Genomic DNA, 13,757 nt, shown 5'->3' on the forward strand with positions numbered 1-13,757 from the left:
ATGCTGTATGTGTGTGTGTGCAGGGGTCTAGGTATGTATACATGCTCATAAGTAATTTCTAGGTTGGTGAAAAGACAGGAAAAAAAGGATAACTTTGGAATGACTATAAAATCTAACTGGTATTCTAAAGGAAGATGTGAAGAGGAAAACAAAACTGATGATCTTTTTGAAAAGTCAGAATTTTGTATTCGTCTAGCATTTAAATTTGTAGTTTAAATTTATTTTTTTTTCTATAGTTTGCAGTAGGGTACCAGAGATTGAAAGGAAAAACTTGTCTATTTCCCTTTGGTTTACACTGTACTGGAATGCCTGTTAAGGTAAGATTGCTTTTGGGCTTGCTTTGTACTCTTTTTAGCTTAGAGCAAGTAGTAATATCCAATTCAAGAGCTTGAAATAGGGTTTTCAAATATGTACTTCTATATTACGTTAAAGTGTTTTTTGAAGTGAACTGAATTTATTATCATGAAAATTAATTTTTAGAAAACATTTGGAGAAGTGCTTAAAGGGCACACATTAAGGTCTAAGTGATTTCTAAGTAATGCTGATATCTTTTGGTTCTTTATGTATTCATATTTCTGTTTTAGAATTAGATAATAACTACTAACAAGTAAAATGGGCAGTGTTTTGTGCATTCATGGTGTATATAGGCTGTTGGCATAAAATAATGAACAGTTCTATCATATTTTGGTCATTTTTGCAAGTGTCTTAAATTTGTCATAAATTTATAATAAAAATAATTTTCAATGAACGATGGGCAAGATAACTACAGTTGAAAGGATTCCCTAAATCCTTGGGAATTGGGAAATATAACTCATTTCTTTTTTATTCTCCAGTCTTTTATTTTGTAAAATGTCCAACCTATAGGAAAGGTAAAACGATAATACAGTGAGCACCCATGTACCCTTCACTTATAGTTACCAAGTATTAACATTTGCCACAGTTGCTCTAGTTCTGTCTCTCAACATACAATACGTGCACACTTTTTGTCCCTTTTTCTATGAACTCATTGAAAGTAAGTTGGCAGACATCATGATGTTTTACCCCTAAACACTTCAGCTTGTATCTGTTGAGAACAAGGGCATTCTTCTACGTTGTCATAGTCCCATTATCCACTCCAAGAAATTGAACATTGATGTATCCTTTCTGGCGGTGTTTTCCTTTTTATTTTGTGAATCACACTTTGCATTTGGTTATCACCAGTATTACATTGATGAGGTTGGAACTTCCCACTGTATCACATCAAAAGTCATATAATGGCAGCTTGTGTCATTTTAGTGATATTAAGTTAATAACGGCCAGATTTCCTCATTCTAAAGGTAACTTTTTCATTTTCTAATTAAAAACTAATCTGTGGGATGATACCTTAAGAGCCTCTGAATATTTGGTTACACAGTAACTTAGTGCTTTTAGCATCCTTTCATTATCCTTGTCTTTCAATTATTGAATTTGTGGTTGTAAAATGGTGACTTTCTAGTTGTCTCATTCTTTCCCTATTTGTTAGCTGAAATTCTTCATAGAAGTGTCCCCTCCCTTTTTTTGAAATTCACAATTCTATATTTGTATTTTTCTCATAACTTTAACACTGTCTACTTGGTGTCATCTTTGTTTGTGACAGTGGACTCATTATGGTACAGCTGAAAAGAGCTGGGGTTGAAAGTGCAGGTTCATGTTGTAATTCTGCAGCTTACTAGCTTTATAACCTTGGATAAATCCCTTCATCTTTCAGTGTTTGTTTTCTAACTTAATGTCTGTCCTATCTACCTAAATTACAGAGTGAGGGTGTTTTTTTTTTTTTTTTTGGCTGTGTTGAGTCTTCGTTGCTGCGCACGAGCTTTCTCTACTTGTGGTGAGCAGGGACTACTCTTCATTGTGGTGGGCAGGCTTCTCATTGTGGTGGCTTCTCGTTACAGAGCACGGGCTCTAGGCACGTGGGCTTCAGTAGTTGTGGTGTGAGGGCTCTAGAGCGCAGGCTCAGTAGTTGTGGCGCACGGGCTTAGTTGCTCTGTGGCATGTGGGATCTTTCCGGACCAGGGCTCAAACCCGTGTCCCCTGCATTGGCAGGCGGATTCTTAACCACTGCACCACCAGGGAAGCCCCAGAGTCAGTTTTAGTTGGCCATAGAAACAACAAAAAACCTCAAATTGTTTCCACCTTGAATTTTTAACTTTACCATCTCTAATGTTGTGTTTTTTTGTAGGCATGTGCTGATAAATTGAAAAGAGAAATAGAGCTTTATGGTTGCCCCCCTGATTTTCCAGATGAGGAAGAGGAAGAAGAAGAAATCAGTATTAAAACAGAAGATATAATAATTAAGGATAAAGCTAGAGGAAAAAAGGTTTGGTGGTTTGATGATACTTATATTGGTTGAAGTTTTATATTTATATTTGTCTGATTTATATGTACATTCCCAGTACTAGCATAGTACCTGACACATAAAAAATACTCAGTAATTTTAAAAAAGTAATAAAGCAGAATTATCTTTCTCACTTTTTGATTGCCTTTTTTTCCCCTTTTTACTTTATTTTGAAATAATTTTAGACTTATAGAAGAATTACAGGATTGTACAGGGTTCCCTTAGAATCTTAACCCAGTTACATCTTATATAACCATGGTGCAGTTCTCAAAACTAAGAAACCAACATTTGAACAATACTGTTTAAGAAACTACATACTTCATTTGGATTTAACAGTTTTTCTTTAATATCCTTATTCTGTTGCAAGATCCAGTCCAAAATCCCATTTTGCGTTTCCTTGTCATGTCTCTTCTTCTGTCTTCCATGATCTTGGCACTTTTGAAGAGTACTGGTCAGATAACTTACAGAATGCCCCTCATTTTGGGTTTGTCTAATGCTTTATCATGAGTAGATTGAGAGGTGATGTGTCTTCAATGCATCGTATCAGGGAGTATAAGATATTGATATATCTTATTACTGGTGCTGTTAACCTTGATTATTTGGTTTAGGTGGTGTCTGTTAGGTTTTTCTCCTGTAAAGATTTCATTTTTCCCTTTGTAATTCACGTATGTTTTGGGAGAGATACTTTGAGGCTATGGAAATAATACCTTGTTTCTTTTTTTGTTTTTAAACCATTGCGTTGTATACTTTATTTTTTAAAGATTTTTATTTATTTATTTTGGCTGCACTGGGTCTTAGTTGTGGCACTCGGGATCTTTGTTGTGGCATGCAGGATCTTTGTTGTGTCATGCAGGATCTTTTAGCCACATTGTGTGTGGACTTATTACTTGTGGCATGAGGGCTTCTTAGTTGTGGCATGTGGACTCTTAGTTGTGGCATGCAAACTCTTAGTTGTGGCATGCATGCAGGATCTAGTTCCCTGACCAGGGATCGAACCCGGGTCCCCTGTGCTGGGAGTGCGGAGTCTTACCCACTGGATCACCAGGGAAGTCCCAATATCTTGTGTCTTTTTATATATTTGCTCACTAATTTTAGCATTCATCAGTGGATCTTCCCTGCAACGGTTATTGCTGCATATTTTGTTCTAATAGTGATTTTCAGTTTCCCTCATTCCTTCTACATTTATTATCTGGAATTCTTCTGAAAGGAAAAGTTGTTCTTTCTCCCCCAATTACTTATCTATTAATTTCTTTTTTATATCAGTGTGGATTCATGCATATTTATTTATTCTTTGGGTTATAATCTAATCCTATTAGGTTTTTTCGAGTTATTGTTATTGCTCAAATTGTTCTAGCAATGGTCATTGGGGGAATCTTTTAGGTGGGCTCCTGTGTCCATTTGACATGCCCCCATCATTTTTTCTTTTTTCTATTTCTTTCTTTCTTTTTTTCTTTTTTCTTTTTTTTTTTGAGCACTTCTATACATTCAGATGCCACGAGATGCTCCAAGCTCATTTTGTATTTTCCCTATTTTAGCCCCAGAGCCAACCACTTTTCCAAGGAGTCCTTTTTCCTTTTATTGAAATATGGTATTTAGAAACTAAGTTCTGAGTGCTAGTTATGCTCATTGTTTCTAGGTTCTCTCAGTACAAAGAGCAAGGAAATATATGTATGTCTACTAACCCACTTATATGTACGTGTCTGTATTTATTTCTTTATACATTTAAAAAATTTCTTAATATTTTTTAAATGAGGTTTTTAAAAAATTAATGTAAACTCTTCCTTCCTTCCTTCCTACCTTCCTTCCTTCCTTTCTTCCTTCCTTTCCTCCCTTTCTCCCTCACTCCCTCCTTCCCTCCCTCCTTCCTTCCCTTCCTTTCTTCCTTCCTCTCTCTCCCTCCCTCCTTTCCTCCATCTCTCTCTCACTCTTCGCAGTGTATCGTTGTGTTGGTTTGACAAGTGCATGGAGTCATGTTTCTACCACCACAGTACTATACAGAGCAGTTTCCTCAGCCCCCAGATTCCTTGTCCTACCTTTTTATAATTCAGCCTTTTTGCCTGCCTCCAGTCCCTGGCATGTGGTTACCTTTTTGATATTGGTAAATATTGGAAAAGGAGGAAACTCTTGTTAGCAGCTTATTCATAACTAAAAAAGATGCATGTGGTATTTGAAAAAAGGAAATGGAGAAGGTTTGGTGCTAAGATCTTATCTTTGTGATGATAACTTTTTATGGTTCCACCTCTGTATTGATAGTTATCTTTGGTGTCAGAATACGGGTATCAGACTATACGGTTTGGCAAACAGAACAGTACATCCAGATCCTGCAGTATTCTGACATGTCAACAGTATTGTTTTAGATTTAAAAAAACTACCAAATAGGATTATTCACATAAAATTACTGTGGTCCTGGAATTTGTTAACCAGTTGTTAGTTGTTCTTTGATGGAGTTTGGTTTTGCTGTTATTTTCAGAGTAAAGCTGCTGCTAAAGCTGGATCTTCTAAATACCAGTGGGACATTATGAAATCCCTTGGTCTGTCTGATGAAGAGATAGTCAAATTTTCTGAAGCAGAATATTGGCTTGACTATTTCCCACCGCTGGCTGTTCAGGATCTGAAGAGAATGGGTTTGAAGGTATGCCCATCACCCCCAGAGTTTAAGGAAATATGAAAAATACATTTATATTTGTGTGATTGAATGAGATTTGGACTACCTCTTAATTTAGAATAGTATATTCCAGTAATGACTCAGTACTGTTGTTGTCAGATTAGAACCACATGGGCCTCAATGTAAGCAATGAAGTACTTCATTTGTTCTTTTGGAATGTATATACATATATTAATAATTAGTAGAAAGGAATTCTATTCAAAGAATATGAAGAAGCCCACAACATTGTAAATCAACTATACTTCAATAAAATTAAAAAAAAAAAAAAAAAAGATAAGAAGAAGCCCAAGTGTAGCTTGAATATTTAGGGATACATAAAGGTGTTATGTAAATGATCCTTCTTAGTTTATTATAATTCCTGTATGTTTAATAGGTAAATATGTGTGTTTAAAAACTTACATATTAAGCACAAATTAACATAATAATTATGATGTCTTATCTATTTAATCGGTGGAACTTGAAATTTTTTGGTTTCCTTTGCTATTTTTGATATAATTCTAAGTTGGAAAATAAGGAGTAGAAGAGTAAATGATGGATGGGAATTCCTGTTCATAGAGACCATATACATTGCTCAAAAATTACCTTTTCCTTTCTCCTTCTGTAGGTAGACTGGCGTCGTTCCTTCATCACCACTGATGTTAATCCCTACTATGATTCGTTTGTCAGGTGGCAGTTTTTAACATTAAGAGAAAGAAGCAAAATTAAATTTGGGAAGCGGTGAGTTTGTTGTCCTTTGGTATAATAAAGTAAAAATCATGTAATTCCTGCGTTGTAATTCAGTGTGCCCCAGAGCCTTTTTCCATCATCGTTTCTCTTTTTATAATTTCTCTTTTTGTTCTCTTGTTTCCTTTGTATTCCTTTTTGTTTGGCTGGGGTCTCAGTTCCTCTGAGCTGCTTAGTGTTTGTGACAAATAGAACCAAGGAGAATAGGGGTCTCGCTAAAGATTCTCTCTTATGGTCTCACTAAAGATTCTCTCTATGTTCTCACTAAAGATTCTCTTAAGTATTCTAGCCAAGTAGAAAACATAATATTATTTGTGTTTTAGTTTATCTTTTTGCTCTATAAAATCTTCTATAAAGTTCTTTCTTGATTATATGGACTCATTAGAAGCTATTTGCAATTAAAAATTTTTTTTAATTTAATTTTATTTATTTTTTTATACAGCAGGTTCTTATTAGTCATCCGTTTTATACACATCAGTGTATACATGTCAATCCCAATCGCCCAATTCAGCACACCACCATCCCCACCCCGCCGTGGCTTTCGCCTCTTGGGGTCCATACCTTTGTTCTCTACATCTCTGTCTCAACTTCTGCCCTGCAAACCGGTTCATCTGTACCATTTTTCTAGGTTCCACATACATGCGTTAACATACGATATTTGTTTTTCTCTTCCTGACTTAACTTCACTCTGTATGAAAGTCTCTAGATCCATCCCCATCTCAACAAATGACCCAATTTCATTCCTTTTTATGGTCGAGTAATATTCCATTGTATATATGTACCACAACTTCTTTATCCATTCGTCTGTCTATGGGCATTTAGGTTGCTTCCATAACCTGGCTATTGTAAATAGTGCTGCAATGAACATTGGGGTACGTGCGTCTTTTTGAATTATGGTTTTCTCTGGATATATGCCCAGTAGTGGGATTGCTGGATCATATGGTAATTCTATTTTTAGTTTTTTAAGGAAGCTTCATACTGTTCTCCATAGTGGCTGTATCAATTTACATTCCCACCAACAGTGCAAGAGGGTTCTCTTTTCTCCACACCCTCTCCAGCATTTGTTGTTCGTAGATTTTCTTCTTTTTTTTTTTTGCAGTACGCGGGCCTTTCACTGCTGTGGCCTCTCCCACCGCGGAGCACAGGCTCCGGACGCGCAGGCCCAGCAGCCATGGCTCACGGGCCCAGCCGCTCCGTGGCATGTGGGATCCTCCCAGACCGGGGCACGAACCCGTGTCCCCTGCATCGACAGGCGGACTCTCAAGCACTGCACCAGCAGGGAAGCCCCCTGTTTGTAGATTTTCTGATGGTGCCCGTTCTAACAGGTGTGAGGTGATACCTCATTGTAGTTTTGGTTTGCATTTCTCTAATCATTAGTGATGTTGAGCAGCTTTTCATGTGCTTCTTGGCCATCGGTATGTCTTCTTTGGAGAAATGTCTATTTAGGTCTTCTGCCCATTTTTGGATTGGGTTGTTTGTTTCTTTAACATTGAGCTGCATGAGCTGTTTTTATATTTTGGAGATTAATCCTTTGTCCGTTGATTTGTTTGCAAATATTTTCTCCCATTCTGAGGCTTGTCTTTTCATCTTGTTTATGGTTTGCTTTGCTGTGCAGAAGCTTTGAAGTTTCATTAGGTCCGATATATTTATTTTTATTTTTATTTCCATTACTCTAGGAGGTGGATCAAAAAAGATCTTGCTGTGATTTATGTCAAAGAGTGTTCTTCCTATGTTTTCCTCTAAGAGTTTCAGAGTGTCCAGCCTTACATTTAGGTCTCTAATCCATTTTGAGTTTATTTTTGTGTATGGTGTTAGGGACTGTTCTAATTTCATTCTTTTACATGTAGCTGTCCAGTTTTCCCAACACCACTTATTGAAGAGACTGTCTTTTCTCCCTTGTATATCCTTGCCTCCTTTGTCATAGATTAGTTGACCATAGGTGCATGGGCTTATCTCTGGGCTTTCTGTCTTGTTCCATTGATCTGTGTTTCTGTTTTTGTGCCAGTACCATATTGTCTTGACTACTGTAGCTTTGTAGTGTAGTCTAAAGTCAGGGAGTCTGATTCCTCCAGCTCCGTTTTTTCCCTGAAGACTGCTTTGGCTACTTGGGATCTTTTGTGTCTCCATACCAATTGTAAGATTTCTTGTTCTAGTTCTATAAAAAATGCCATTGGTAATTTGATAGGGATTGCATTGAATCTGTAGATTGCTTTGGGTAGTATAGTCCTTTTCACAATGTTGATTCTTCCAATCCAACAACATGGTCTATCTCTCTATCAGTTGGTATGCTCTTTAATTTCTTTCATCAGTATCTTATAGTTTTCTGCATACAGCTATTTTGTCTCCCTAGGTAGGTTTATTCCTAGGTATTGTATTCTTTTTGTTGCACTGGTAAATGGGAGTGTTTCCTTAATTTCTCTTTCAGATTTTTCATCATCAGTGTATAGGAATGCAAGAGATTTCTGTGCATTTATTTTGTGTCCTGCAACTTTACCAAATTCATTGATTAGCTCTAGGAGTTTTTTGCTGGCATCTTTAGGATTCTCTAAGTATAGTATCATGTCATCTGCAAACAGTGACAGTTTTACTTCTTCTTTTCCAGTTTGTATTCCTTTTATTTCTTTTTCTTCTGTGATTGCCGTGGCTAGGACTTCCAAAACTATGTTGAATACTAGTGGTGAGAATGGACATCCTTGTCTTGTTCCTGATCTTAGAGGAAATGCTTAGTTTTTCACCATTGAGAATGATGTTGGCTGTGGATTTGTTGTATATGGCCTTTATTAAGTTGAGGTAGGTTCCCTTTATGCCAACTTTCTGGAGAGTTTTTATCGTAAATGTTGTTGAATTTTGTCAAAAGCTTTTTCTGCATCTATTGAGATGATCATATGGTTTTTCTTCAATTGGTTAATATGGTGTATCACATTGATTGATTTGCATATATTGGAGAATCCTTACATCCCTGGGATAAATCCCACTTGATCATGGTGTATGATCCTTTTAATTTGTTGTTGGATTTTGTTTGCTAGTATTTTGTTGAGGATTTTTGCATCTATATTCATGAGTCATATTGGTCTGTAGTTTTCTTTTTTTGTCGTATCTTTGTCTGATTTTGGTATCAGGGTGATGGTGGCCTCATAGAATAAGTTTGGGGGTGTTGCTTCCTCTTCAATTTTTTGGAAGAGTTTGAGAAGGATGGGTGTTAGCTTTTCTTTAAATGTTTGATAGAATTCAGCTGTGAAGCCATCTGGTCCTGGACTTTTGTTTTTTGGAAGATTTTTTTTTTTTTTTTTTTCTTTTTGCGGTATGCGGGCCTCTCACTGTTGTGGCCTCTCCCGTTGCGGAGCACAGGCTCCGGATGCGCAGGCCCAGCGGCCATGGCTCACGGGCCCAGCCGCTCCGCGGCATATGGGATCCTCCCAGACCGGGGCACGAACCCGTATCCCCTGCATCGGCAGGCGGACTCTCAACCACTGCGCCACCAGGGAGGCCCTTGGAAGATTTTTAATCACAGTTTCAATTTCATTACTGTGATTTGTCTGTTCGTATTTTCTATTTCTTTCTGGTTCAGTCTTAGAAGGTTATACCTTTCTAAGAATTTGTCGATTTCTTCCAGGTTGTCCATTTTATTGTCATAGAGTTGCTTGTAGTAGTCTCTTAGGATGCTTTGTATTTCTGCGATGTCTGTTGTAACTTCCCCTTTTTCATTTCTAATTTTATTGATTTGAGTCCTCTCCCTCTTTTTCTTGATGAGTCTGGCTAATGGTTTATCAATTTTGTTTATCTTCTCAAAGAACCAGCTTTTAGTTTGATTGATCTTTGCTCTTGTTTTCTTTGTTCCTATTTCATTTATTTCTGCTCTTATCTTTATGATTTCTTTCCTTCTGCTAACTCTGGGTTTTGTTTGTTTTTCTTTCTCTACTTCCTGTAGGTGTAAGTTCAGATTGTTTATTTGGGATTTTTCTTGTTTCTTGAGGTAGGCTTGTATAGCTATAAACTTCCCTCTTAGAACTGCTTTTACTACATCCCATAGGTTTTGGATCGTTGTGTTTTCATTGTCATTTGTCTCTAGGTATTTTTTGATTTCCTCTTTGATTTCTTCAGTTATCTCTTGGTTATTTAGTAACATATTGTTTAACCTCCATGTGTTTGTGTTTTTTACTTTTTTTTCCCTGTAATTCATTTCTAATCTCATAGTATTGTGGTCAGAAAAGATGCTTGATATGATTTCAATTTTCTTAAATTTACCGAAGCTTGATTTGTGACCCAAGATATGATCTATCCTGGAGAATGTTCCATGCGCACTTGAGAAGAAAGTGTAATCTGCTGTTTTTGGATCGAATGTCCTATAACTATCAATTAAATCTATCTGGTCTATTGTGTCATTTAAAGCTTGTGTTTCCTCATTTATTTTCATTTTGGATGATCTGTCCATTGGCATAAGTGAGGTGTTAATGTCCCCCACTATTATTGTGTTACTGTCGATTTCCTCTTTTAGAGCTGTTAGCAGTTGCCTTATGTATTGAGGTGCTCCTATGTTGGGTGCATATATATTTATAATTGTTATATCTTCTTCTTGGATTGATCCCTTGGTCATTATGTAGTGTCCTTCCTTGTCTCTTATAACATTCTTTATTTTAAAGTCTTTTTTATCCAATACGAGTATTGCTACTCCAGCTTTCTTTTGATTTCCATTTGCATGGAATATCTTTTTCCATCCCCTCACTTTCAGTCTGTATGTGTCCTTAAGTCTGAAGTGGGTCTCTTGTAGACAGCATATATATGGGTCTTGTTTTTGTATCCATTCAGCAAGCCTGTGTCTTTTGGTTGGAGCATTTAATCCATTCACATTTAAGGTAATTATCGATATGTATGTTCCTATGACCATTTTCTAAATTGTTTTGGGTTTGTTTTTGTTGGTCCTTTTCTTCTCTTGTGTTTCCCACCTAGAGAAATTCCTTTAGCATTTGTTGTAGAGCCAGTTTGGTGGTGCTGAATTCTCGTAAGTTTTTGCTTGTCTGTAAAGCTTTGATTTCTCCATCAAATTTGAATGAGATCCTTGCCAGGTAAAGTAATCTTGGTTGTTAGTTTCTTCCCTTTCATCGCTTTAAGTATATCATGCCACTCCCTTCTGGCCTGTAGAGTTTCTGCTGAGAAATCAGTTGTTAACCTGATGGGAGTTCCCTTGTATGTTATTTGTCATTTTTCCCTTGCTGCTTTCAGTAATTTTTCTTTGTTTTTAATTTTTGCCAATTTGATTACTATTTGTCTCGGGGTGTTTCTCCTTGGGTTTAACCTGTATGGGACTCACTGCGCTTCCTGGACTTAGGTGGCTATTTCCTTTCCCATGTTCCTTTCCCAAAAACTTCCCAGGGAAGTTTTTGACTATAATTTCTTCAAATATTTCCTGTGGTCCCCTCTCTCTCTCTTCTCCTTCTGGGACCATTATAATGCGAATGTTGCATTTAATGTTGTCCCAGAGGTCTCTTAGGCTGTCTTCATTTCTTTTCATTCTTTTTTCTTTATTCTGTTCCACAGCAGTGAATTCCACCATTCTGTCTTCCAGGTCACTTATCCGTTCTCCTGCCCTAGTTATTCTGCTATTGGTTCCTTCTAGTGTAGTTTTCATTTCAGTTATTGTATTGTTCATCTCTGCTTGTTCTTTAATTCTTCTAGGTCTTTGTTAAACATTTCTTGCATCTTCTTGATCTTTGCCTCCATTCTTTTTCCGAGGTCCCGGATCTACTTCACTATCATTATTCTGAGTTCTTTTTCTGGAAGGTTGCCTATCTCTACTTCATTTAGTTGTTTTTCTGGGGTTTTATCTTGTTCCTTCATCTGTTACATAGCTCTCTGCCTTTTCATCTTGTTTGTCTTTCTGTGAATGTGGTTTTTGTTCCACAGGCTGCAGGATTGTAGTTCTTCTTGCTTCTGTCTTCCTTCTGCTATTTTCATTTTAAAAGCAAATTTATATTTTACAGTCTTCTGTTTCATACCATAAAGCCAGGATCAGTGAATATTTTTCAGTGGTATTACCTTTGATGAAGGCAGAAAGCTTTCATTAAATAACTATGTTGGCAGTAGACCTCGCCATATAAGCATAAAAATGATGTAGACATTTGCTCAGTTAGAAGTTTTAGTTAGAAGAAATATTGTGATGGTTAGGTGCAACACTGGCAAATATGTTAGGATAAAACTTGTACATTATAATAATATTTCTCACTTATTTATTTTTTAGGTATACCATTTATTCTCCAAAAGATGGACAGCCTTGTATGGATCATGACAGACAAACTGGAGAGGTAATTATTTTTGCCATAGAGTAGCTTTTGTAATAATTCTTTTTAAAAAATAAATTTACTTATTTACTTGTTTACTTATTTACTTATTTACTTGTTTATTTTTGGCTGTGTTGGGTGTTCGTTGCTGCGCGCAGGCTTTTCTCTAATTCCGGCTAGCGGGTGCTACTCTTTGTTGTGGTGTTGAGGCTTCTCATTGTGAAGGCTTCTCTTTGTTGTGGAGCACGGGCTCTAGGTGTGCAAGCTCTAGGTGCGTGGTCTTCAGTAGTTTGACGTGCGGGTTCAGTAGTTGTGGCACATGGGCTTAGTTGCTCTGTGGCATGTGGGATCTTCCTGGAGCAGGGCTTGAACCCATGTCCCCTTCATTGGCTGGCGGATTCTTAACCACTGTGCCACCAGGGAAGTCCCTATTGTAATAATTCTTAATATGTGCATAGAGTTCAAGAAATAGATTAGAAACCTAAAAATCACTTTATTTCAGTTCTGAGGTGTACAGTCATGATACTCTGGCTGTTAAGCCAGAGGCAGAATGTCATCATAGGTACCTGTATCTTGTCGAGTACCTTGCTACTCCAAGAGTAGCACTAGGTTCAGCTGCATCAGCTTGTGTTAGAAAAGCACATTTTTGTTTGTTCGTTTGTTTTTGGTTTTTGTTTTGTTTCTTTGGCTTCTGTGCCTGGCTTGTGGGATTCCCCGACCAGGGATCAAACCCGGGCACTCGGTGGAGAAAGCGCAGGGTCCTAACCAGTGGACTGCCAGGGAAATCCTAGAAAAGCAGATTCTTGAACCTCACCCCCAAATTGCTAAATCAGAAGCTCTGGGGGTGGGGCCTAGGAATCTGTCTTTTAACGTGTTCTCAGTGTGATTCATATGCCTGGTAATGTTTGAGAAGAACTGCTTGGAGAGTGCACCGCTCTAAAAGGAGAGCTTGAGGAAAGGTAATGAGATATATGGTTAACTGATGTATGCAGATTCCATTTATACTTGCTTTGGTCACATGCCTGCCTACTTATTTCCAAAGTACTTCCAGCCATACATGACATCAGTTCATTCTACATTCCTGTAGGACACATTAGTGACATTATTCCTTGTAATACTTGAATGAAGTAAGGGTAAGTCATTTGCCTAAAGCCTTGGCACAGTAAGTCAACAGCAATGCCAGGATCTGAACTTTGCAGTCCCTATGAGTGTGTCATTCTTTGTTAACACCTTCGAACACATTTGTAGTCTAGCAACTACCTTTCAAAATCAGCCTTCAATTATGATGTAACTTATTTGACAGAAATGAGCGTTAATCAAAATTTTGAAAGATTTGAGAGCCTTCAGAGGCCCAGTTTACTATGTTAAGCTTTAATATAGTCAGTGGTAGCAATATCCTAAATTTCAATAGTACATCATAGTTTTCCACAGCATTTTACTATCATTATCTTAGGTGTTCCTTAGGACAGTCCTGTATGAGGCACAGTACAGTTATTTTACGGATGAGGAAATGAAGGCTCAGAGTGATTGTGGCTCCTTGGGTCAAGCCACAAGTAAGGGCCCAAGCTAGGTTTTGAATGCACATCATCTGACCCCTGGTCCAGTGTATGTCTGTGATGACTGCTCTGTAGGATTGATGTTGGTTGTATCTTCTAACTCCCACTTTGGCAAACACTGTTTTGGCTGATTAATCCAAGTCACTTCATTTTTTTCCCCCACTGTTCTTCCCTCTCAAGGGAGC

General features: G+C 37.4%; 1 protein-coding gene across 1 annotated transcript in view; it reads left to right on the forward strand.

The window, feature by feature from the left end:
* Positions 1-13,757, forward strand: part of LARS1 (leucyl-tRNA synthetase 1) — a 67,668-nt gene that overhangs the window by 8,982 nt on the left and 44,929 nt on the right. Inside the window, exons 4-8 of the mRNA XM_082620906.1 lie at positions 237-317; positions 2,198-2,335; positions 4,824-4,985; positions 5,623-5,735; positions 11,977-12,040. Coding sequence (XP_082477032.1) covers positions 237-317; positions 2,198-2,335; positions 4,824-4,985; positions 5,623-5,735; positions 11,977-12,040 — 558 coding nt within the window. The remainder of the gene's footprint in view (positions 1-236; positions 318-2,197; positions 2,336-4,823; positions 4,986-5,622; positions 5,736-11,976; positions 12,041-13,757) is intronic.

The sequence above is a fragment of the Mesoplodon mirus genome (assembly GCF_964341445.2).
Source record: "Mesoplodon mirus genome assembly, chromosome: 5".
NCBI classification, from domain to species: domain Eukaryota; kingdom Metazoa; phylum Chordata; class Mammalia; order Artiodactyla; family Ziphiidae; genus Mesoplodon; species Mesoplodon mirus.